The sequence below is a fragment of the Pseudorca crassidens genome, chromosome 20 (genome assembly GCF_039906515.1).
Source record: "Pseudorca crassidens isolate mPseCra1 chromosome 20, mPseCra1.hap1, whole genome shotgun sequence".
In the NCBI taxonomy this organism is placed as follows: Eukaryota; Metazoa; Chordata; class Mammalia; order Artiodactyla; family Delphinidae; genus Pseudorca; species Pseudorca crassidens.
Window position 1 is genome coordinate 14,238,767 of NC_090315.1, and position 22,120 is coordinate 14,260,886.

Consider the following 22,120-nt stretch of genomic DNA (forward strand, 5'->3'; position numbering starts at 1 on the left):
ACAACTACTGAGCCGGCGTGCCACAACTACCGAAGCCTGCATGCCTAGAGCCCATGCTTGGCAACAAGAGAAGCCACCGCAATGAGAAGCCCGCGCACCTCAATGAAGAGTAGCCCCCCGCTCACCGCAACTAGAGAAAGCCTGCGCGCAGCAACAAAGACCCAACGCAGCCAAAACTAAATAAATGAATAAATAAATTTATATTTTAAAAAATGTATGTAAATTATGTCTCAATAAAGTTGATTTTAAAAATATAGATGTTCAGCAAATATCGTATATTAACGCATATATGTGGAACCTAGAAAAATGGTACAGATGAACCGGTTTGCAGGGCAGAAATAGAGACACAGATGTAGAGAACAAACGCATGGACACCAAGGGGGGAAAGCGGCAGGGGGTGGGGGGGCGGTGGGATGAACTGGGATTGACATATATACACTAATATGTATAAAATAGATAACTAACAAGAACCTGCTGTATAAAAAAATAAATAAAATTCAAATATTCAAAAAATACATATATAGATGTTCAGGATTCACCAGAGACCAATTGTCAAATTCTCTGGGCTGGGACCTGGCCATCAGCATCACTTAAAAGTTTTCCAGGGCTTCCCTGGTGGCGCAGTGGCTGAGAGTCTGCCTGCCGATGCAGGGGACACGGGTTCGTGCCGCGGTCCGGGAAGATCCCACATGCCGCGGAGCGGCTGGGTCCGTGGGGCATGGCTGCTGAGTCTGCGCATCCGGAGCCTGTGCTCCGCAATGGGAGAGGCCACAACAGTGAGAGGCCCGCTTACCGCAAAAAAAAAAAAAAAAGTTTTCCACGTGGTGACTATTTGCAGCCAGGAATGTGAGCCACAAGACTCTTCCTGTCCTCAAGGGATGGGGATGAGTTTGGAGGACAGGTGTGCAATTCTCGGTCCCTTCCTGGAAGAGGAGAGAGGAGGGAGTATCTGAAAGAGAGGGAGAACAACGGGGACAGGTGTGGGCAATTTATCCAACCCTCTGCCCCAGTAGGTCAGAGACTTCAGGCTTCAGATCTCACCTTATATTTTACTTTCTCTCCTCTTCCCCTGGCTTCTGGGGCTCTGGGTGAGATCCTCTGGCCTAGAAGGAGAAGGCTTGGGGTTTGGGAACTGGGGCTGAAGACCGAATCTCCTCTCCCTCTCTCCACGCAGCCTCTCCGGGAGTACCAGGGAGTCTGTATCCTTCCCACGAACCTCCCAGGTTCGTGCTGAGGGCAGATGCTGAGCACAAGCACCCTGTAATAACTCCAAGAGTTTGGCCAGAAAAAGATGGACAGGTCTCTGAGGGTGTCCTCCACAGGGTGGACAAGGGCCCCAGCCAGTCACCCACAGCCAGGACCTGAGGGCATCCAATAGGCGTTGTAGCTGGAACACAGCAGTCTCCATGGATGGGCCCTCCTCAAACCCAATCACAGACAGCTCCAGCCAGAAGCAGCCTAGAGCCTCAGCAGGACACACCTGTGGGGACAGAATGATCTGGTGTCTCTGGGCAAGGACTGATCCCAAGTCCTCACCCCCACAATTTCTGACTTGTGGCCTGGGACAAGCCCCTTCACTTCTCTGAGCCTCAGTTTCCTCGTCTGTAAAGTGGAGCTCTGAATAATCCCTACCTTCTACCTTCACTGGAACTGCACCTGTGTAAGTTAGAAAAAGACACTCCTTCCTTAAAGTACTTCTAAGTGCTGATTTTGTTAGAACGAGATACTTTACTGCCGTCTGCTGGAAATTGACAAATATATCCAAGATGAGAATACTGTCCTTGTAGATGTGGGATTCTTGTGCAGTGTACACCTTCACATCCATACATGATGGCCTTGTTTACCTCATAGGGTCAGTGTGAAGAGTAATTAAGCTAATATGCTGACGAGTACCTGGCACAGGGTAAGCACTATATGAGAATAGCTGTAATCATCACCATCATCCTTTGTTGTGATTATGTGCCAGTCACTGTAGTAGGTGTTGGAGACCGCAGTGAATAAAATATATTTGTTGATGTCCCTGGTGGCGCAGTGGTTAAGAATCCACCTGCCAATGAAGGGGACACGGGTTTGAGCCCTGGTCCGGGAAGATCCCACATGCCATGGAGCAACTAAGCCCATGTGCCACAACTACTGAGCCCAAGTGCCACAGCCACTAAAGCCTACAGGCCTAGAGCCCGTGCTGTGCATCAAGAGAAGCCACCGCAATGAGAAGCCCGCGCTCCGCAACGAAGAGTAGCCCCAGCTCCCTGCAACTAGAGAAAGCCTGCGCACAGCAATGAAGACACAATGCAGGCCATATATATTTGTCAAGGCTGGGGTGTGTCAGGAGCTGGACAACCAGAATACCAGCCTGCCTGTCTCCTGGCCTTAACATGTGCATGTTCTGAGCCTAGTGGGCTCTCCCTAAACTTCCAACTTCAGTAAGGAGCTAATGAGATACCCACCAAAAGATCATCTGCGGTGTAAAGAGTACCATCATTTTTGCTTCCCTACAATGGCGAGGTAGGGAGTAAAATCAAATTTTGGTGGGGGGGAGAGACTGGCCTTTCCTCAACATGCCCCCCACCCACTCCCTAACTAGCCTGCCCCTGTCTGCTGGCTCTTCCCTCCCTACTCACCAGCAACTTCATGATGGCAATGAGGAAGCAGAAAGTCTCCCTTGGGCAGAAGGGTGGTCCTAGGCCTCCCAAGGGCAGCACCAGCAGGAGGATGGTCCAGAGAGGCCACATGGGCACCCTGTCCACCCCCAGACTTTCTCTGGTTCCGGCCTGGGGTCCTGGAAACAAGAGGTACAGAGAGTGGGAGCAAGTTGGAAAACTGGAATAGGTGAGGGAATTGCCCCCTTTCCCTCCCTTCCAGCTTTACTCAATCCACAGATACCCAGGAAATGTACTCCAAGAAGTTGGGGGAGATGGTGACCCTAGAGTAGGGAGGACCTAGGTCAGGGGACTCCCAGACCCACTTCTTTCCCCCCACCCAAGATACCAGACTTAGCAAGGCTACGAGGATCACCGTGGAGAGACTGGAGAGTTTGGAAGCTTCCCCTGCCCCCCAAACAGGCCCATAAGGCAGTACAGAGTGTGTGAAAGCATGTGCATTCTGTGGCCTGTCTTCTCACTGGAAAACACCAGGGTTAGGCTTTATCTGTGTCTGCAGGTACATATTTGGGAGTCTCTGCTCTGCTTTCTACTTCTATTTCTGTTGAAAGTGTCTTGGAATCTTCGTGCCTGCCTGTACCTGCCTGTCTTCTTTCTCTGAGGGTTGGCCTCTCTGCCTCTGGATCTCTGTCACTTGTGTCTCCTGGCTCTATCTTTGACTGACCTGGTGTCTCTCTTCTTTTCCTCTCCTCTGTTGGTCCCGTCTTTGCCTTCTCCTCCATGTGTGCCTGTCTCTCTCTTGTGCTGTGTATCTGTCCGTGGGTCCCTCCAAGTCAGCCACTGGGTCTTCCCTTCCTCTCTCCCCGGGGCCTGGCTCCTCTCCCTCTCTCACCCTTTAGGAGCTGGATTCTGAGCTGCAGGATCCTCCCTCCGGCCCCTGACCTGCCCACCAATCTCCACCCTGTCTTGGACCCTCCAGGAACAGGTGAGCCACCACACCCTTTTGCACTTTGGACTCCAGACCCAGTGCTGCCAGAGAAACTGAGGCAACGGTGGGCTCCCTGCAGCCCTGAGAGGGAGCTCTGGGCTAGGAAGGGAGCATCCTGAGTGGTGGGGGGCCAGGGAGCTACCCAATCCTGAGGTTCCTCAGATGGGCTGGGGGGACTGGGGATAGAGCAGTGGTCCCCAACCTTTTTGGCACCAGGGACCGTTTTCGTGGAAGACAATTTTTCCAAGGACCGGGGGTGGGGGTGAGGATGGTTTCGGGATGATTCAAGTGCATTACATTTATTGTGCACTTTATTTCTATTATTATTACATCAGCTCTACCTCAGATCACCTGGCGTTAGATCCTGAGGGTTGGGGACTCCTGGGATAGAGAATTCTGTGTGGGAGGAGCCTAGAGAGGAGGGTGATTTGGGGGGGTCCGGAGAAAGAGGGTTCTCAGATAGAGACTCTGAAGAGTAGAATTTTGGAGCGTCTCCAAGGAGTGGGGGATTCTAGTGGGGAGGCAAATTTCAGGGGAGACAATTGCTGGGGAGAGGAGGCTCTGAAGGAAAACAAATTCTTGGGAAAGGTAGATTTTGAGGGAGGGGGCTCTGAAAGTGATGATTTTGTGAAAACGGGTTCTAGGGGGACAGTTGCGGGAAAAGCGGATTGGGGGAGGAGCTTCTGAAGAAGGGGGATTCTAGGGCTCGTGGGTCTGAGGAGAGAAAGATTCTGGGGAGAATTATGGCGGGGGGAAAGGGCCCTGAGTGGAGGGAGATTCAGGGAAAGAAAGAGTCTAGTGTGAGGATTCTGAGGAGGGGGTTTTGGGAGAAGACCTCTTAGAGAAAAATTCTGGCAGGAGGAGACTCTAAAAGAAAGGAAGTTCTGGTGAAAGCCAGACTCTGGGGTAGGGGCCTCTAAGAGGAAAAGGATTCTGGGGGGACTCTCTAAGGAAGTGGGTTCTAGGACGTAGGGGGAGTCTGAATCCTGCCAGGTTTCTCAGAAGGGAACTCTAGAGGGGAAGAAGATTGCCGATGATGAAGCAGTAACACAAACCTCCTTCGAAAAGGGCGATAATCGGTTGCGTATGGGAGCGGAGGGAGGTTATTAAAGAGCCTAAATGCAAATGAGAACTGGCGGTGATCAAGGAAGACCAAGGATGTGAATTTCGTCTTGTCCGCACCCTTCTCTGTCAGCCCCCCGACACCCTTCAAGCCCCGCCCCTTCCGCTCCCGGGGCCCGCCCCCTCCGCTCTCTGGACCCACCTTCCCGCTGCCAATCCAAAGCCCCGCCCACTAGCCGTAAAGCTCCCTCCTGTCGCGAAGGTGAGCACAACGCGCCTGCGCAGACCGTGAAAAGCAGCCAGGTTGGGCCCGCATTTTCCTTTTCCGGTTGCGGCGCCGCACGGTGAAGAGCTCCTGTGAACGCTCGCAGCCATGCCGGCTAAGGGCCCTCTGCAGTCGGTGCAGGTCTTCGGACGCAAGGTAAGCCGGGCTCCCGATGGTAGGGGCGAGAGGAGGCCTGGGTCGGGGAGAGGCTTGTGGGCAGGGTTCTGGAGTCGACTTGGGAGCCGGGGCCCGGAGCTCACGTGGCTCCGTTGTTTTCCCTTCGCTTTCCGCAGAAGACGGCCACGGCCGTGGCGCACTGCAAACGAGGTAACGGCCTCATCAAGGTAAACGGGCGTCCCCTGGAGATGATCGAACCTCGCACGCTGCAGTACAAGGTACCGGAATTAAGGATGGTTGTTTGGGTTGACTGGAGGGTTCTGGAGATGGAGATGTTGGAGTAAGTGGGTTCCTGGAGTTCGTCGATCTTGGAAGCTGAAGGGTCTGGTGTCAATAATGGGACGTTTAGAAGCTGAGTAGGGGACAGGAAAATGGGGTATTTGTCGATGAATGGAGTCGGGTGTTGGGGGTTCAGGCGATGTTACAAAAGCTTGAATTGAGAGTGAAAACGTGGATGTTGAAGATTAAGCAGGTGCTTAACTGGGTTATTTGGAAGCTCACTCAGTTTTGGGGACCGAATGGCATGGGGATTACGCAAGTTTATGTGGTCTGATTTCTTGCAATAAGTTAATAGGGATATAAGGTTGTTTATTTCTTAATGTTTTGACTTTTAGGGTCGTATACACTCTCCGACAACAGGAATCAATGTTTTGTTCTTCGAAACATTGTGAATAAAGTAGGGTTTGAATATTGTACATACTTAATAAGCATTATAAGAATTTGAGTTTGTTCTGCTTGGCTGTGAAAGGAGTTCCTCCTCTCTCTGTCTGAGCCTCAGTTTCTTTTTATTTTTTCCCCTGAATAAAGTTTTATTGGAAGGTCTCAGTTTCTTTGGCTCAGAATGGAAAGAGATCCGAGTTTGATTTCTGCCGTTTCTAGCTGAGTGATTTGAGGCAGTAACTTACCTTTTCTGTAAAATAGGAATAATTCCTACCTTGGAGGGCTGTTGTGAGGGTAAATTGGATTTTCCTTGTGAGGTTGTTGGTGTGTGTGAGAATGCATTTGTTAAGTCTATTGCTTTTAAAGGTGAAGAATAACATCTCCGTTGCAGGGTTAGTTAAAACTTAATAAGGTGGTGTCTGAGATTCCTTTGTATAGCAGATAATTGAGTATTGTGGCTTATTCTTACTGTTAGTTTACTCGAAGGCTTTGTGTGTGCAGCCTGTGTTGAGAGCTGGAGACAAATCAGTGACCCTGATGGCTTCAGGGCCTGCCGCCACAGAGCTCCCAATCCAGTGGGGGAGACACATTGGACCCCAGTACCAGACACTGCTCCAAAGTAGTCAAAGCTGGCGTACAGGAGCCCAGAGAAGGTTTCTGGCTCAAACCTGGGTGGAAGCTTCAGAGCAGGGTTGGGGGAGACTTGTGAGCTGAGGCCTGAAGTAGGTAAAACAAAATAGGGTTATAGCATAGTTGTAATTTTTCTGGAAATCTGTGAGACTCAAAGGGAGGGCACAGAGCTCAGGTGGGGAAAGCACGTGACGTAGCTCAGGAGTGGCTTTTCACTGTTTGGGGCAGCCTTGGTGGCTGCAGAGGTGTTCCTTAGTGTTGGGCTAAAGTGCCAGCATTCTAAGAATCAGTCTTAAAGATAGGTAATCTGATGTCCAGAGGGAAACACAGGAGGGAGCCCACCTCAAGTTTCAGGTTGCCTTCAGCGATCTCTTCTGTCTTGGAAACGCCCCTGCTCTGCTGGCTGTGCAGAGTGCCTTGAGTAACAGCCCAACCCTCTTCCACTAATACTTCGAGGCCAGTGGTGGCCGAAGCTACTTGGAGAGAGTTGTGGAGGAATGTTCGGTGAGGTGGCTTGGCTGCCCAGGTTGTGATCTAAAATCCTGTCATGCTTCCTGTTGCTCTAGCTACTGGAACCTGTTCTGCTTCTGGGCAAGGAGCGATTTGCTGGTGTTGACATCCGTGTCCGAGTGAAGGGTGGTGGTCATGTAGCTCAGATTTATGGTGAGTCCCAGGCACTGGGCACATGGGTGGAAGGTGGGTCCTACCCTTGGGTGTTCCTAAAGTTGATGTACCTTTTTTGTGTGTGTGTTTCTTTCTCGCAGCAATCCGCCAGTCCATCTCCAAAGCCTTGGTGGCCTATTACCAGAAATGTGAGTGAGGGTGGGTCCTTCCCATCGGGGGGGGGCAGGTCAAGGTCTAGCTCTGGCACCCTTGCATTTAGTCACAAAGAGCAGGAGGACGCTTCCTGGCATATCTAAATCTTTACCCCTACTTTAATCCCCAGACGTGGATGAGGCTTCCAAGAAGGAGATCAAAGACATCCTCATCCAGTATGACCGGACCCTGCTGGTAGCTGATCCCCGTCGCTGCGAATCCAAAAAGTTTGGAGGTCCTGGTGCCCGTGCTCGCTACCAGAAATCCTACCGTTAAGCCTGTCGTAAAGATCAGGGTTCACCTTTATAATAAAAATGTTACGGGATTTAAGGTTTCAAGGACTATGCTGTGGTCTTCTGAGGTGGTCTTTGTCTAAAAGGAATACAGGAGATGCCCCAGAAGCCTTTCTAGAGGCTACCACTCGTGGTAGGAGATGGGTTGGGTTGGAGAGGCTGGTGGGAGCAGCCCTGGTCTCAGTTTCTGTGCACCTCCAGTAGAGTCCAGTGTGTTGGCACAGCTGAGGTGGGCGTGGTTCTAGGTCATTGGTTGTGTGGGGTATCCTTGTGAGTTTTTTTTTTCCCCCAATCTTTTTGCTGTTGTTTTATTTTTTAATTTATTTTTAAATATTTATTTATTTATGTGGCTGTGCCGGGTCTTAGTTGTGGCATGTGGGATCTAGTCCCTGACCAGGGGTCAAACCCAGGCCCCTTGCATTGGGAATGTGCAGTGTTAGCCACTGCGCCACAAGGGAAGTCTCTTTGCTGTTGTTTTAATGACATGTCAGAGAAGAGCAGGGGAAATGTGTAAGATCAATAGTCTTTACTACAAAGTGAGGAGAAACTGCCTGGATGGAGTCTTTAAGTCAGCAACTAAGAGCCATCCATGCCTGTGTTGGGAAAGGAATTTTCCTTAATGCCAACCTGTAGTGTAGATAGGATTGAGATTGGGGCAGGGGGCTGTAACCACCCCATTGTGGATGGGTGCATGATTTCCCCCTGATTGGCCACATCCTTCAGGATGTCAACAATAACTCCTGAGAAAGTCTGCCACACCCCCATGGCCTCCTTAAAGCAGGTCCCAGTTATGCTCAGTGTGGTGACTGTCCTTATGGGCCTGGGAACATATAGGTCTGAGGACTTGTTCATCTATTGTGTCTGCCATGGGATGATAATAGCTGACTTAGGTGGGCTCTCAGTTGCTACCACTGGGCTGCAGAGATGATAGAGCATTTCCATCATGGAAGAAAGTTCTGTGGGATGGCCCTGGTATACGTATTGGGAAGTACTGTTTGTGAATTAAGTTGCCTTCAGTTTCTTTCCCCATTTTTAAAGGAAGCTAGTGAACATCATTGGGGTGGGAAGGGCATCTGTGCTTCCATACCAGCCTTTGCAGCCAACCTGGATACTTAAGCGATCTGCCCCCAAGTGGGCTTCCTCACTACTCCCCCTGCTGAGTACTGGCAAGAACATCATTACACACTTAATCAAGGAGAGTTTCACAAATTTTCTTTATAAAAGAAGGACTTTGGGATTTACTGACTAGTTGCCCTTTTTGTATGTCTGCCCTACCAAAACCGTAGCCACATGTGGCCGCCAAGCTGGGCTGCACTGATGAGAACATTGTCACAGGAAAATTCTGTGGGACAGCACTGGTGTACAGAGAAAACATACAAAGTGCTTCTTACAGATGGAGAGCGGGGTTGATTGAGCTCCATCTGGTTGCCAGGCTAAGTGTTTACAACATCCCTGTGACGTTGGTGACAGGCAGGTGTCTTCGTGTTAGCTGGTGAGAAAGTTAGCCTAGTGGCTAAATAACTACCTCACCAAGTTTTGCACTGGAGCTGGAGTTAACTCGGGTTAACTGGGTTTGGCTGGCATTAACCTAAACATCCCAAGGAGGGCAGCAGTGTCCCAAAGAAGGCAGTGGACAGCTGCCCTTTTCCTTTTCAAGCCTGTCTTAATTGCAGCTCTAAAGACAGTTTACAAAAGGCAGGCTGTAGTAGACCAGCAAGAAAGGTATTCCTGAGGAGGCGTTGGAGCTGGGGTTATGAAGCAGAGGTAGGAGTTGGGCAGGCAGGAGGAATGGAATTCAGGGGCAGGGAGTAGGAGGGCCCGAGGCAGGCCTAGTGCCCAGGGTTTTCGCACGGGGTCCGGAGACCCCCTTACTGAGACTCTTAGCCCCCTCCCAGAGGCACAGCTGGGACGCATCTGGAGTGGCTGAGGGGGCTTGCCTCTCCTTCCCCACTCCAAGCCTTGGAGTAGACGGCCTCCTTCCTCCCTGCTGCCTCCTCAAATACCAGGAATTCCGGCACCGCTGGGAGCCCAGGCCAGGCTGGGAACTTTCTTTCAGCTGGGAATGTGCAGCCGGGGGCGGAAGAGGGGAGGGCCAGCCTCAGCCCTGACCTTTGTGGGAGGCTGCAGCGGAGCAGGTCCAGGCCAAGAAGCCGACTCAGTCTAGGCCCTGGTGTATGGCATGGTAACCACTCAATAACTGAACAGAAGCCAGCAGCTGACGCTTACTGAGCCAGGACTTACTCAGTTTACCCAGCTAATGACCAATTACCTAGGGCCTTTGGAGCACCAGGCTGCAAGCCCCTTGTGGGCAAGGAATTATTCCCTGTTGTGCCCCCAGTGACAAGAACAGCGCCTGACGCCCTCAAGTAAAAGTGCCGATGGGCTTGGCAGTGTGGATGAGTCCCAGCTCTGCTCCTTCCCACTTGTTTGGGCAAGTCCCTTATCCTCTCTGTGCCTCAGTTTCCTCATCTCTAAAGTGGGGGGTAAGAATCATCCTCACTTGCCTTTTAGGGATGTTGTGAGGACTCAGAGTGAACGAGTTCAAATAAAGTGACTAATGCCTGTGGTATGCAGTTAGTACTCAATAACAGCATTTTTTGTTGTTGCCGTTAATTGATTGTTAAAACCAGACTCTTAGGCTCCTGCCTTGGAGGTTCTCATTCCATGGGTTGGGACTAGATCCTGGGGCATCTGATTTGAACACTGCCTCGGTGAGTCAGGCTTAAATACATTTGGGAAGTAAGGATACGCTCACTGAAACTTTCCGATGATCCTGCGAGGCAGGTATTGCTGTCCTCATCGTGCAGATGAGGAAACCGAGGCTCGGAGGGAAGTTAACACACCAAGTACTAGAAAAGCTGGGACTTCAACTCAGCCATGATGCTGCGGTGTCTCAGAGAATTCCAGGGAAGACTAAACAGATGATGCACTAAAGCACAAGAGGTTAAGTGTTCAATAAAAGCAGCTAGTATGACCAAAGAAACTGCTTAAATTGTGCTTCTCACTGGGCATACCACTGCTGGGAGGAGGACAGAACGATCTTAATATAAAAGCCTTTGTCCCTAAGACCTGAATTACTTTGGGGTGTGGGGGCATATTGAGGCACTGTAGAGGTCCCCAACTAGAGAGAGGGAGTAAAGAGATCTGATAGAAGAATTCGATGGGTGGGTACGAGAACTGGAATACTTAGGAGGGTGGAGAGTGGTTGCCAAGAGAAATAAGGCAGATGTGGGACCCTTCTGCCAGAACCCCAAACCTGATCCATTTTGGCATTAGCGGGGAACTTGTCTCCGAAATTTTGTAGTACCAAGACCCAGAAGAATCCAATTACGGAGGGATGGATGTAAAGAGATTAAAATGGTTGGATGGATGGTGGCAGAGATGGTTAAATGGACGGTTGGCTCGATGGATTAGGAGATGGTTGAGTGATGAGATGTACGAATGAATGGACATAGATGGGAATATGGAGGGACAAATGGATGAATGGAGAGAGTTGGTTGGAGAAGACGGACAGGTGGGATAATAGATGAGTGGATTGACGGAGGAACGGGTGCTAGATGCGGGGTGGGGTAGGATGATGGATGAATAGGGTAGAGAAAGTTGAATAAAGCAAGACATATTGGTGGGATGATGGATTGGAAGACGGATGGACAGAGGGAGATGACGGAGAGATAGCTGGGTGGATAGAATTGGCTAAGTAGATGAGAGGAATAGATGATGGTGGGACACATCAACTGGATAAACTGCTAAGGGAATGAATTTTGAGGGATCTGCTTGGGAGAAAGCTTCTTAACTTGGCCTTCCTAGATAGGCATCAAGCAGTTCATAAACCCTCTAGAATCACACACCAAACTGTAATGGGTCCAGTCTTCAGTAATTCTCAAAGGAGTTTGAGATTCCCCAAATTTTCAGAACGACTGATTTGTGCTGTATCAGACCTCCCCATTCATTGTCGCCTTCTGTCATCCCCCACGGCCCCCAGAATGGGAAAGATACATAATTTCATAATATTAACAAAATATTAATGACATCCCCTTGCCCATCCCTGTTGGGTTAATCCAGGTTAAGTAATAAGGCCCATGTGCCAAAGACGCCAGGTGTTGGAAAGCTGTGGCAATTTTTAGACCTGTGTTCAGCGTCTGGACTTCCGGGTGAATTCTGAGGGTCTGTGGCATCTGGCTGAAGTCTCTGCTTTTCAAGAAGCGCGACATCCTGGCTCACATGTGGAAAGGGGCGTCGGGAGCCCCCTGGGCTCTGCGAAGGCCCACTGATTCCTGGGGGGTTGCCAAGAGAGCAGGGTGGTTCAACCTGACCTGGGCCTTGGCTGGCTGTAGCCGCCCGCCACCCCCGACGTGGATGTTGACCGTGGTGGCATAGCTGAGCCTCCTGGCTGGGGGCGCTGGGGGTTGAGGCTGGGGTGGCGGTGAAGGTGCCCGTGACGTGGGGGCGGAGGAGGGCCAAGGGCCCCGGGAGGCTGGGGGAGCCTCTCCTCCAGGCCCTTGCCGCCGCGCCAGGCTCTGGCTGATGTATGAGGCTGCCAGGTATCTTGACAGGGCAGCTGCGTTGGAGCCCAGGAGCTGCCGGGTTGTGAGTGGGGGACTGTGGGGTGGGCTCAAGTCTGACGACTCTGACCTGGCAACGTGAGAGACCGCGTGGCCTCCTTGTTTAGACAAAACCACCGTGGTCTGGACTCGGGTGGGTAACAGGCCCTGAATGTCCCGAGGGCCCCCTTGCTCAGGCAAAGGTGGGGCAGCTGGAACATGGTCGTTGGTGAGGCTCTTCTGCTCCAACAAAGGTATCAGTTTCTGACCCTGGAGGTCTGTGAGGCTTTGCTCCTCAAGCAGAGGCGCAGCAGCTGGACCCTGGATGTCCGGGAGGCCTCCCTGCTGGGGCAAAGGTGGGAGGGCTTGGACCTGGGTGTCCGTGAGGCCTTGTGGCTGCGGGGAAGGTACGGCAGCTGGAACCTGAAAGTGTGGGAGGTCCCGGGGCAAGGACGGCAGAGTGTTGGCTGGGGTCTGATGGTCTAGGTGGCCTCCATGTGCAGGCAAAGGTGAGGTACCCGGAACCTGAATGTCAGGGAGGTCGTGTTGCAAGGGCACTGGGGTGTCAGCTGGGATCTGAGGGTCTAGGCTGCTTCTGTGTATAAGCAAAGGATCGACGGCTTGGCCACAGGCAGTGGCTGGGGACTGAACAGCCCTAGAATCTCCTTGCTTAGTTAACGGGGTGTTGGTTGAGCTCTGGCTGTCCAGGTGGCCTTCTCGCTTGGGCGTAGGAGTGGCGGCTAAAGCCATGACATCAGAGCAACTTCCCCGCTTAGGCAAAGCTGGGGTGATTGGAACTTGGATGTCCACGTGGCATCCTTGCTCAGGAAAAGAGGTGGTAGATGGAACCGGTATATCCATGTGGCCTCTATGCTCCGGCAAAGGAGTGGCAGCTGGAACTTGGATTTCCGGGTGGCCTTCTTGATCCGGCAAAGTTGTAATAGCTGGCATCTGGCCGTTGGGGGGGTCTTCCTGCTTGGGCAAAGGTGTGGTGGCTGGAATCCGGATATTCCAGAGGCCTCCTTGCTCAGGCAGAGGGGTAGCAGCTGGAACCTGGATGCCCAGATGGTGTTGCTCAGGCAAACTTGAAACATTTAGACGCTGGCCGTCCAGGCAGCCTCGCTGCTTAGTCACAGCTGTGGCAGCTTGAACCTGGGCAGCAGGGCTTAGGGGGACAGATTCCTGGGCGCAGGTCAGCGAGAAGGCCAGCTCACATACGAGCACATGTCCAAAGGCAGGCAGGGGCCCTGTATGCAAAGCAAGGTGGAGAGAGTTAGGATGGATGCCCCCACATGGGCTGCGTCTGCCAACCACATACCTGGACCTCACCTGGCTCAGCCTGCTCACGGGGCAGGCAGGGCAACAGCTGCGGCTGGGCCAGAGCCCGTGGCCGGCGGCGGGGGGCGTTGGCTGATGCCCGGGTCTCAGCCCGCTGCATCTGCTGGATCCGCTCGCTGTAAAGCCGGGCCAACTCTCGCACTCGGGACGCTGACCTCTCCGAAGTTGGGGCTCCTGCCTTCCCGCTTCCGCTGCCTCCACTTAGATCTGAATCCTCCAGGATCAGCAGCGGCTCTGGGAAACCTGGCCGGGCCGGCTGCCCCTGCTCCAGTGCCCGCCAGGCACTCCGGATTTCTGAGCAAGGGCGGAACTCCAGCTCATCTGGGAATTCCTGACCTTGGGTGACATCCCGGGGCTGGAAAGCTGGGTATGATACTCCTTCACCCTCCTCTTGGCCTGCCCTGCTTTCTGAGGAGGGCTCTCCCAGTTTTCCAGAACTGCTTCCAGGGAAGAGCTCTCTCCTGGTGGCTAGAGCCTCATCCGGCTCCTGCAGAGGTCCCTGGAGCCAGGAGTCACAGGGGAGGGTGGGAGCGTTGGAGAGACTAGGAATGTCGGGGACACTGGGTATGGCTGGAAGGCAGGGCATTTCAAAAACACTGGAAATGTCAGAGAGACTGGGAAGGCGGGGCATTTGGGGAATTTCAGAAAGGCTGGGAATTTCAGGGAGGTTGGGTACATCAGGACTTTTGGAAAGGCTGGGAATGTCAGGAATTTCAGCCGCAATGGAACTTTCAAGCCCCTCTAGGACGTGGAGTGGGGAAGGGCCCCGTTCATCCGTATCCAGCTCTTCTTCCTCCTCCTCTTCTGAAGAGTCCCGGCTGGGCGGGGCTTGGAATGCGAGGGTGTCACTGTCGCCTGGCACCTGGGAATCTCCGGGGAACTTGGGAATGTCATGGGGGGGTGGCTGTAGTGGGCACTGAGGAAGAAGCCCAAGGTATCAGGGTGGGTTGGCCCCCCTGACCCCCAGGCTGTGCCTGCCCAGGCCCAGAGCCCCAAGGACACCGTGAGGGGATGCCCGACTCACCCCTGGATCCCGAAGGCCTCTTTGGTTTAGCAGCTCCAGGATTTCTTCAGTGATTGAGGTCCCAGAGGGGTCCAGCGTGGGGGGCCCAGTGTCCTCCAGGTCCTCAGGGGGTTCAGAAGCTGGAACTGGTGGCAGAGGCTCTAAGGGCGGGTAGAGCTCCCCCTCACTGCCAGTGTGCTGTGAGGAAGGAAAGGAAGGAGGGCAGGAGTCCAGGGCCCCATCCCCCTCCTCCCTGAGACAGAGGAATCCAGTCCCCAGCCCCCTTCTTCTTCAGACCCAGCACTTTGGAACCCAAGCTCCCTCCTCCCTCAGACCCAGGAGTCCAGGACCCAAAACAAACCCTGTCCCAGGATGTTTCTCACCTTGAGTCTAGGCTTAGCTGGGGATGAAGACATGAGAAAGAGAAAAGAGTGAGATGTAAGAACAAGTGTTATTCCTTGTCATTGATGAGCTGCCCCTATCACCCCTCCCTCACGAACTCTGGGCATCCCCGGGAACAGACAGACAGACAGGGACGGAGCAGGCCGGGGTGGGTGGTCCCTCACCGTTCTGTGGAAACATGACGTAAGGGTCCTTCAGGGGCTCTGGAGGGAGGACACAGTGATGTCAGGGGCCAGGTCCCACCTGATGCCTAGTTCACTTTTAGGTGAAGGGTACTCACCAGACTGTCTGCGGCCACGGCGGGTAGTGGCGGGTCCTGGAGATGGAGCTATGGGAGAGGCGGATCAGAACCTTGTTAGGAGCCCAGCTCCAGGCTTCTGGGGGAGGAGTGGAGGGAGAGGGAACTCAGGGTTCCATCCCCTTTACCTGTGTTCCTTCGTCCAGGGGTGAAACGTCTAGCATCTCGAGGTCGGGGAGACCCAAGTGGAGGTGTCAGGGGCTCTGGGATAGACTTACTTTTAGGAGCACCTGCAGGGAGAGATTTGGGGCTAACACTTTACTTTTTCTTAGAAGTGATTCCTCTACTGCCACATCCTCCCAACACAGGGCCCCAACTCACAGTGCAGGCTGTTTTCAAGGAGAACTTGTTTTGCCTGAAAGAGACAAGGATGAGGGATGAGGGGGCTGGTCCCTGAGCACCCCAGTCACGGTCCAGGGAAGCTGCTGGGCTTCCCTGGTGGCGCAGTGGTTGAGAGTCCGCCTGCCGATGCAGGGGACGCGGCTTCGTGCCCCGGTCCGGGAAGATCCCACGTGCCGCGGAGCGGCTGGGCCCGTGAGCCATGGCCGCTGAGCCTGCGCGTCTGGAGCCTGTGCTCCGCAACAGGAGAGGCCACGACAGTGAGAGGCCCGCGTACCGCAAAAAAAAAAAAAAAAAAGGGTGCTACTACATGTCAGGTGCCTCACACGACTGATAATGACTAATCCTCACCGCAACCCTATGAGGTTGATGCTATCATTCCTCCAGGTGAGGAAACTGAAGCCAGAGAGGTTAAATTACTTGCCTAAAGTCACAAAGCAGGGATGTGATGGAGCTGGGACTGAAACCCCGGCAACGTAACGCTGCAATTTAACTACCATGTTCTAAGACGGCACCCCCTGCAGTCAGGGTTTTTCGGTGTTACTGGGGGAGGGGAGTCTCCAGCACCCTGAAGACCCCCCGCGGTGGCAGGAGCTGTACCTTGGCAGGGATGGAGGCGGGGTGATTCTCAAAGAAGAGGCGCTGGAGACAGTGAATCCACAGCCTCTTCTCTTCTTGGTTCTTGGCCTGGGGGCAGGGTGGGGTGGAATGGGGAGCCAGGGGTGAGGTCTAGGGACTGGGGGATCCCTGCCCGCCCAGCCCCACCCTCTGCTCACCTGGAGCAGGTGTCTGTGCTTGGGAATGGTCAGATCAGACACCTTGAACCCTAGAGGGTCTCGAGGGCTCTCAGTCACACTCAGGTTGCAACACTGGATGAGGGGCAGAGAGGGGAGGCAAGTTCAGAGGCCTCAGACTCATCCATGTGCCCCTCATGTGTATCTGGGTCCCTACCCCCTAGAAAGATGTCCCCTTTCCCCCTGTCAACCCTCCCCACCAGGCTGGGCTCAGCTCTCCCTCACCAGCCCTCCCCGCCTCATCTGGATCAAGAAGACATGCCTGCCCATGAAGATGCTTGTCTGGTGGGCAAATCCAGGTCCTCCCCCTCCAGGCCTGCACCACCCGTGCATCCCACTGGCCTCACCCCTCCTTATTAAACCCTGCCCCCCCACCTCGGACTCAAGAAAACATGGCCCTTTTAAGCTGGGTTGTCCCTCCTTGCGGATCCTGCCCCCAGCCTTTAGGTCTACAGGTATGCGTGTATAGAACATACCTGGCAGGTAACATTCTGGCCCTGCCCCATCCCTGAACTCACGAAGATGTGGCCCTTGTATGTGTATTCTGGTCCCCGGCGCTTGGCCACGAGCAGCATCCGTGAGAACAGAAAGAGCAGCCGTTCACCCCCTCGAAGTCGGGGGCCGCCCCCTCCACCACCTCGGAATGCGCCCTCCAGCACCAGCTCGCCAAAAGCACTGAGCTCCGGACCGGTCCAGCCACCCAGCCGCCGCTGCACCTCCTGCCGGGACCACGCCGGGTGCAGCGGGCACAGGAACACACCGGTGGGTGGTGTACGCATACCAACACAGGGGGGTTAGCAACCAGACTGCGCTGTCCCAGCCCGCCCTCCAACGCACGGACCGAACCCCGCAAAGGCCATCACGCCCGCTGCCCCCCATGCCGCCGGTCCCAGCCCTCTCCCAGGGGTCACCTGGAGGCGCGCAGCGTGCTCCTGCTTGCGTTTCATGTCATTGATGTACCAGGCGACCGCTGTCATGGACACGATAGCCTCCTCCACCAACTCGCGGCCCCCGGCGTCTGGGCCCTCCACCCAGTGCTTGCCTAGCTCCTGGAGGGCAGCCACCAGGCACCCAGGGAGTGGAAGAGGAACAGAGGAAGAAAGAATGACAAGGATAAGAGAGAGAGACAAATAAAGGCAGGGGCAGAGGCGGAGAGAGACAAACAGGCAAAGACACGAAGTGAAATCAGCTGGCGCCAGCCCCCACTGCCAGCAAGACCCTGCCCCAAGCACCGGCCCAGTTTCTAGGGACCGGATGCCTCCCCAGGCCTTGCCCAACTCGTCCAGGGTCCAATCTCCAGATGTTCACCAGGTGGCCAATGGACAGGACCTTGCCCCTCCCCAAGCAGCCCCCCAGGGGCCACAGCTGACCTGCAGCAGCAGATGGTACTTGAGGATGCGCTGAACAGGCTTCAGCAGGAAGCTCTGCAGGGGCAGTGAGTGGTGGAGCTGGGCCTGGCGCTCCTGCAGCCACAGGGCTGCTGGCGGAGACACTGACAGCTCCCGGAGCAGGGCCAGGGAGCTGGGGGCACAGCACAGGTCAGGGAGACTTGCAGCTACAGTGGGCAAGGCCGGGAGGGGTCAGGGAGTGGCCAGGGTTTTGGAATTCTCAGGGGCCCACCCGGGTCGGGGTGGGTTAGGGAGAGGGTGGACGCTGTCACGGTATGGCAGGAGCTGGATGGGTCCGGGTGGAGGGAGCTTGGCTGGCACATCAGCTCGTGGGCACAGCCTGGGGCCCCGCAGGGGCTCCTTGGCCCTCACCTCGGGTAGTTCATGCAGTACAACGTGTAGATGTCAAAATCCTCGCTCTGTGGGCAGCAAGGGCGTCAGGGAGACCTCAGTTCCCGACTCCCCATGACCCCCCCGCAACGCCTAGCCCAGGCCTGCTCCCCCCTTACCCAGGCCCCAGCCCAGGCCCTCGCCTCACCCTCTGCACGAAGCACTCGGCGATGCCCCCGGCACTGCTGCTGCCCTCCAGGTCCTCCAGGAGCTCGCTGTGGAGGGGAGAGGAAGGGTGAGGGGGCGCCCTGCCCCCCATGGGAGGACTCCAGGAGACTGGGGCCCTGGTGGCCGCCAGGATCTCTCAAGGGATGTCATGTCCATACGAAGGGTCCTTTGATCGCGACATGGGGGACTGCAACCTGCTCAGACTTTGTCCTTGGTTACCATTACATTCCTCGGCCCGAGGTCTTGTTACAGCTGGCATGAGCCTGGGGCATCTCATGGCACAACCCAGGGAGAGGGGTGTCAGGACGCTCAGAGCTGTGATATCTTAAGATCCCACTGTGACCCCGAGACCCTGTCGTGACTCACGAACCTCCTGCAGTAACTTTAAGTGTAATTAGGGAATCCCCTGGCGGTCCGGTGGTTAGGACTCCGCGCTTTCGCTGCTGGGCCTGGGTTCAATCCCTGGTTGGGGAACGAAGATCCCACAAGCCAAGCAGTGCGGCCAAAAAATAATAATAATAAGTGTAATTAGGTGTCATCAAGACACTCGGTGTCATGCTCCTTGGACTGAGTGGCCAACCATTCTGGTTTGTCTGGGACTGAGGGGTTTCCCAGGATGAGCCGGTCACACAAATGCTCACACTGTCATGATGGGCAGGCCCCACACAAGCCTTGGATTCATCACGATCCCAGACCTGACATAGCGATAGCCCCATCTCGCTGCCTGGACCCATCCCGATATTTGGACCTCAGCTGGGCCCTCAGGCTCCCATCCACCTCACTCCTCCACCTCTCTGGATCCTCACTCCCCATCATGACCCCTGCCCAACGTCATGACGCCCCGTGTTCCAGACTGGACAGGGCACTGTGGGGTGCCAAGGTTGGGGTTAGAACACAGCCTGCCTCCCCGACCCCCCGAGGCAGCGCTGCTGCCCATCCCACCCGTCCCTGACCTGCTGAACTCGTAGATGTCCTCAATGTTGGCAAACAGCGTGCCCACCTGCTCCGCGCTCAGCCCCAGAACCCCGCCGTCCAGCAGAGGGCCCAAGTAGTCCTGTGGGAATGACTGGGGTTACAGGGGTGGAGGGGCTGGCCTGGGTCCCCACTGCACTTGGGTGCCTACCCGCCTCACCTCCACGATGCTGCGGAGGTCCCGGACATAGGCCCGCTCCGTCTCCACGATCTCACGGGCCACACGCTCCAGCCTCGAGGGTTTCGCCGAAGCTGGGGTCCCCACGGGCGACAGATGCAGGCGGATGGGGGGCCCCGGAAGGGGCTCTGGCCTGGAGGCCAAGCAGGCTGGGGTGGGCCCCGGAGCCGGGTCCCCCTCTGAGCCCACTGTGCTCAGGGATGTGGAGCTCCCAGAACCTCGGGGGGAGGCCATGGCGGGGGTTGCAGGGGCTGCTGGGGGTGTGGAAGAGGCGATCAGGGGGTCTCCCCAACTGAGTAAGTGCGCTTAGCCCCCATGCTCACCCAGCCCTGCTCAACAGCTCTCCCATGGGCTCCCTGCTCCCCTCACTGTGCCCTGTCCTCTCCCTTCAGGGTCCTCTCTGGACTGCTTGTCTCCATTCCTTAAATCCACCTCCATGTGTCATCCTGGGGGAACTTTATTAATTGGCCTGATTCTGTCACTCCCATGAGTATAACCCCATTCCTGCCCTCAGGGTAAAGTCCAGATTCCTCAGATCCACAGGGGCCTGTGCAAGGTGGCCATTAGAGACCTTTCCAGTCTGCTCTCGTCCCGACACACCACTTCTTACCCTCTGGACTCCAGTCACACTCAGCTTCTTTCAGTTACTCAAATAAGCAGCCTCTTCTCACCTCTGTGCCCCTGCACATACTGCTCCCTCTGTGCAGAACACTCTTCCTTGCCTCGCTCAACTCATTCCTCCTCATCTTTCAATTCTCAGTTTAGATGTCCCCTCCTCCAGGAAGCCTCCCTGGACCTCCCAGATTAAGTTCTCACAGTCCCCGGGGCTTTCCTCATCCCAGCCCTGACCACTCTATGCTGGGCTTCCCCTCTGGACTATCATGGTATGGGGATGGGTCCATCTCCCGGACCAGACCTGAAGCTCTGTGCATGCAGGGCTGGGGCTGTCTTGGTCAGCCTGTGTTGCCAGCACTGAGTCAGCCCCAGAGCGTTGCAGTGTCTTTCATGAAAGAATGAATGCCCAGCAGGCTCCACCCCTCCCTCACAGGCTCACCTGTCCGAGTCTCACACACAGCCGCACAGTCACACACTTCACCTCTGCGGCCGAGGCTAGGGCTGGGTTTGGACAGGCCCAGTCCACGGGCTCCTTCGGGCATGGCTGAGTGGCTCAGCGGCTTCTGCAGAAAGACCCCCTTCCTGGATATCAGGACCCCATAGGCCTCCCTGCCCCCCACGCTCAGAGGCTGGGGGCTGAGAATGAACAGTGTGGTCTAAATCCTGGGAGGGGGCCCTGGGAGTAACTACTGGGGGAGACAGAGGCAAAGTGATAGAAAGAGGGGAGCAAGGAGAGATAACACTGAGAAAAAGATGGAAAGGGTGAGACAAAAGAGTAAAGCGAGCGAAAGAGTCGTCCAAGCTGTGAGTCTGCCGTGTCTGGGGCCGGACGCTCAGGGATCCTGGGAACGTTTGGGCTCCGGCTGGAGCCGAGGGCGAGGGGCAGGGCTGGGAAAAAGCCGTGGGCGGGAGGCCGCGGGGTCCCAGGGGAGGGCGGAGGAGGCTGGGGGACCGGATGCCAGGGTCCTGCAGACGGCTCCCTCCCCCGCGGAGAGCTGCGAGTTGGGGCGCTGGCCCTGAGTTCTCGACCCCCTCCAGCCAGTCCCTCCGTGATCCACTCACTGTTCCCACCGCCGCAGCTCCCCTGCAGCGCCTCCCCACACCCCTCTAGCCCCCAACTCCCGCCAGCTCCTCCGCTCGCCCCCCGCCGGCACGCCCCCTCATTGTTCAGCGGCAGCGGCGCCGCCCCCTCCCCCAACCCGTCGGGGCCCCTCGCCTCCCCCCTCACCTCCCGGGGAGTCTCCAGCCCCGAACCGAGGCAGCCCAGTTCCTATTCGACCCTAGCACGGTCCCCGGGGAGGCGCAGAGCCGGGACTCCTGGGTCTCTCTGCAAGTCAGGGGTTTGAACTTCGGGCTCTCAGGATCCGTGAACCAGAATCCGGGGTCTCTCGGAGGATGGGGTGCAGTGGTCCAAATTTCTTTGGTCCTCTAAATGGAAGATGCTGGGGGCGTCGACTCTTGAGTCTCAGATGGGGGTGCTGGGAACCCTAATTCCTGAGTCTTCTAGATGGGGCCGTGGGGTGGGGGGGCCGGATTCCTGAGTTCCCCTAACTCTAAGAGCAGGGATTAAACCAACTCCAGGAGGGAGCGCAGGGAGCCCCAAATTCCAGGGTCCTCTTGAAGTAGTTGGCGCTTCAACCCCAAACGGGCTGGATGGGGCGCTAGGAGTCCGTATCCCAAGTTCCTCAAACCCGGGGAGTCCTGGGCTCAGCTTTCTGGGAAACTCTGGAGGGAATCTCCGGTCTGGGATCCTAAATTCTTGGAAACCGGGTGCAGGAAGCTCGGCCTCCAGGGTCGCGCGGCGCTGATGTCCCGGACTCCTAGCTCCTCCAGGAGGGGGCGCTGGGCACCTGGATATCTGGGGTCCTCTAGCCTGGACGCTGGGGCCTGGGCTTCGGGGTCCCTCAGGACGCGGTGCAGTTTCGGGAGGCTGGAGTCTGCGACTGTGGACCCCTCAGGCTCCGGGATGGGTGGCGCCGGCTCTGGCGGCGGCGGCGCGACATACATCTGTGGCTGGAGAGCCCGGTCCCAGCAGTGGGGCGGGGGGCGGTCGCCTGGGGCTTCCCCTCCCCCCAGCCGCCCGGGCTCATATCCTGTTCCCGCCCGCAGGGGGGAGGGGCCGCCTTCCGGCCGGCCAGCCAACGAAGGGTTAAGACCCCTCCTCTCTGGTTTCTGAATATTCATGAGAAGGCGAGTCCCAGGC

General features: G+C 55.6%; 2 protein-coding genes across 5 annotated transcripts; one reads left to right on the forward strand and one right to left on the reverse strand.

The window, feature by feature from the left end:
* The first annotated feature begins 4,910 nt into the window (after positions 1-4,910).
* Positions 4,911-7,532, forward strand: RPS16 (ribosomal protein S16). Of its 2 annotated transcripts, XM_067720608.1 has the most exons (5): positions 4,911-5,071; positions 5,209-5,310; positions 6,949-7,045; positions 7,147-7,194; positions 7,329-7,532. In XM_067720608.1, the coding sequence occupies exons 1-5, from the start codon at positions 5,024-5,026 to the stop codon at positions 7,472-7,474; spliced, it is 441 nt and encodes a 146-aa protein (XP_067576709.1). In that variant the 5' UTR covers positions 4,911-5,023; the 3' UTR covers positions 7,475-7,532. The 2 variants fall into 2 exon arrangements, with proteins under 2 accessions (XP_067576709.1, XP_067576708.1); XM_067720607.1 differs by having other exon boundaries at positions 6,949-7,194.
* A 1,156-nt stretch (positions 7,533-8,688) lies between these two features.
* On the reverse strand, positions 8,689-22,029 carry PLEKHG2 (pleckstrin homology and RhoGEF domain containing G2). Of its 3 annotated transcripts, none has more exons than XM_067720606.1 (19): positions 21,146-22,029; positions 20,357-20,480; positions 19,285-19,553; positions 19,106-19,206; positions 18,133-18,199; positions 17,967-18,013; positions 17,577-17,727; positions 17,118-17,255; positions 16,725-16,925; positions 16,189-16,281; positions 16,013-16,099; positions 15,395-15,428; positions 15,202-15,303; positions 15,056-15,103; positions 14,940-14,978; positions 14,757-14,773; positions 14,395-14,571; positions 13,362-14,286; positions 8,689-13,279 (listed from the first exon to the last, which is right to left on the reverse strand). In XM_067720606.1, exons 2-19 carry the CDS (start codon positions 20,457-20,459, stop codon positions 11,709-11,711), a joined length of 4,170 nt encoding a protein of 1,389 aa, XP_067576707.1. In that variant the 5' UTR covers positions 20,460-20,480; positions 21,146-22,029; the 3' UTR covers positions 8,689-11,708. The 3 variants fall into 3 exon arrangements, with proteins under 3 accessions (XP_067576707.1, XP_067576705.1, XP_067576706.1); XM_067720604.1 differs by having other exon boundaries at positions 19,285-19,556; XM_067720605.1 differs by lacking the exon at positions 21,146-22,029 and having other exon boundaries at positions 19,285-19,556; positions 20,357-21,051.
* Positions 22,030-22,120: the final 91 nt, after the last annotated feature.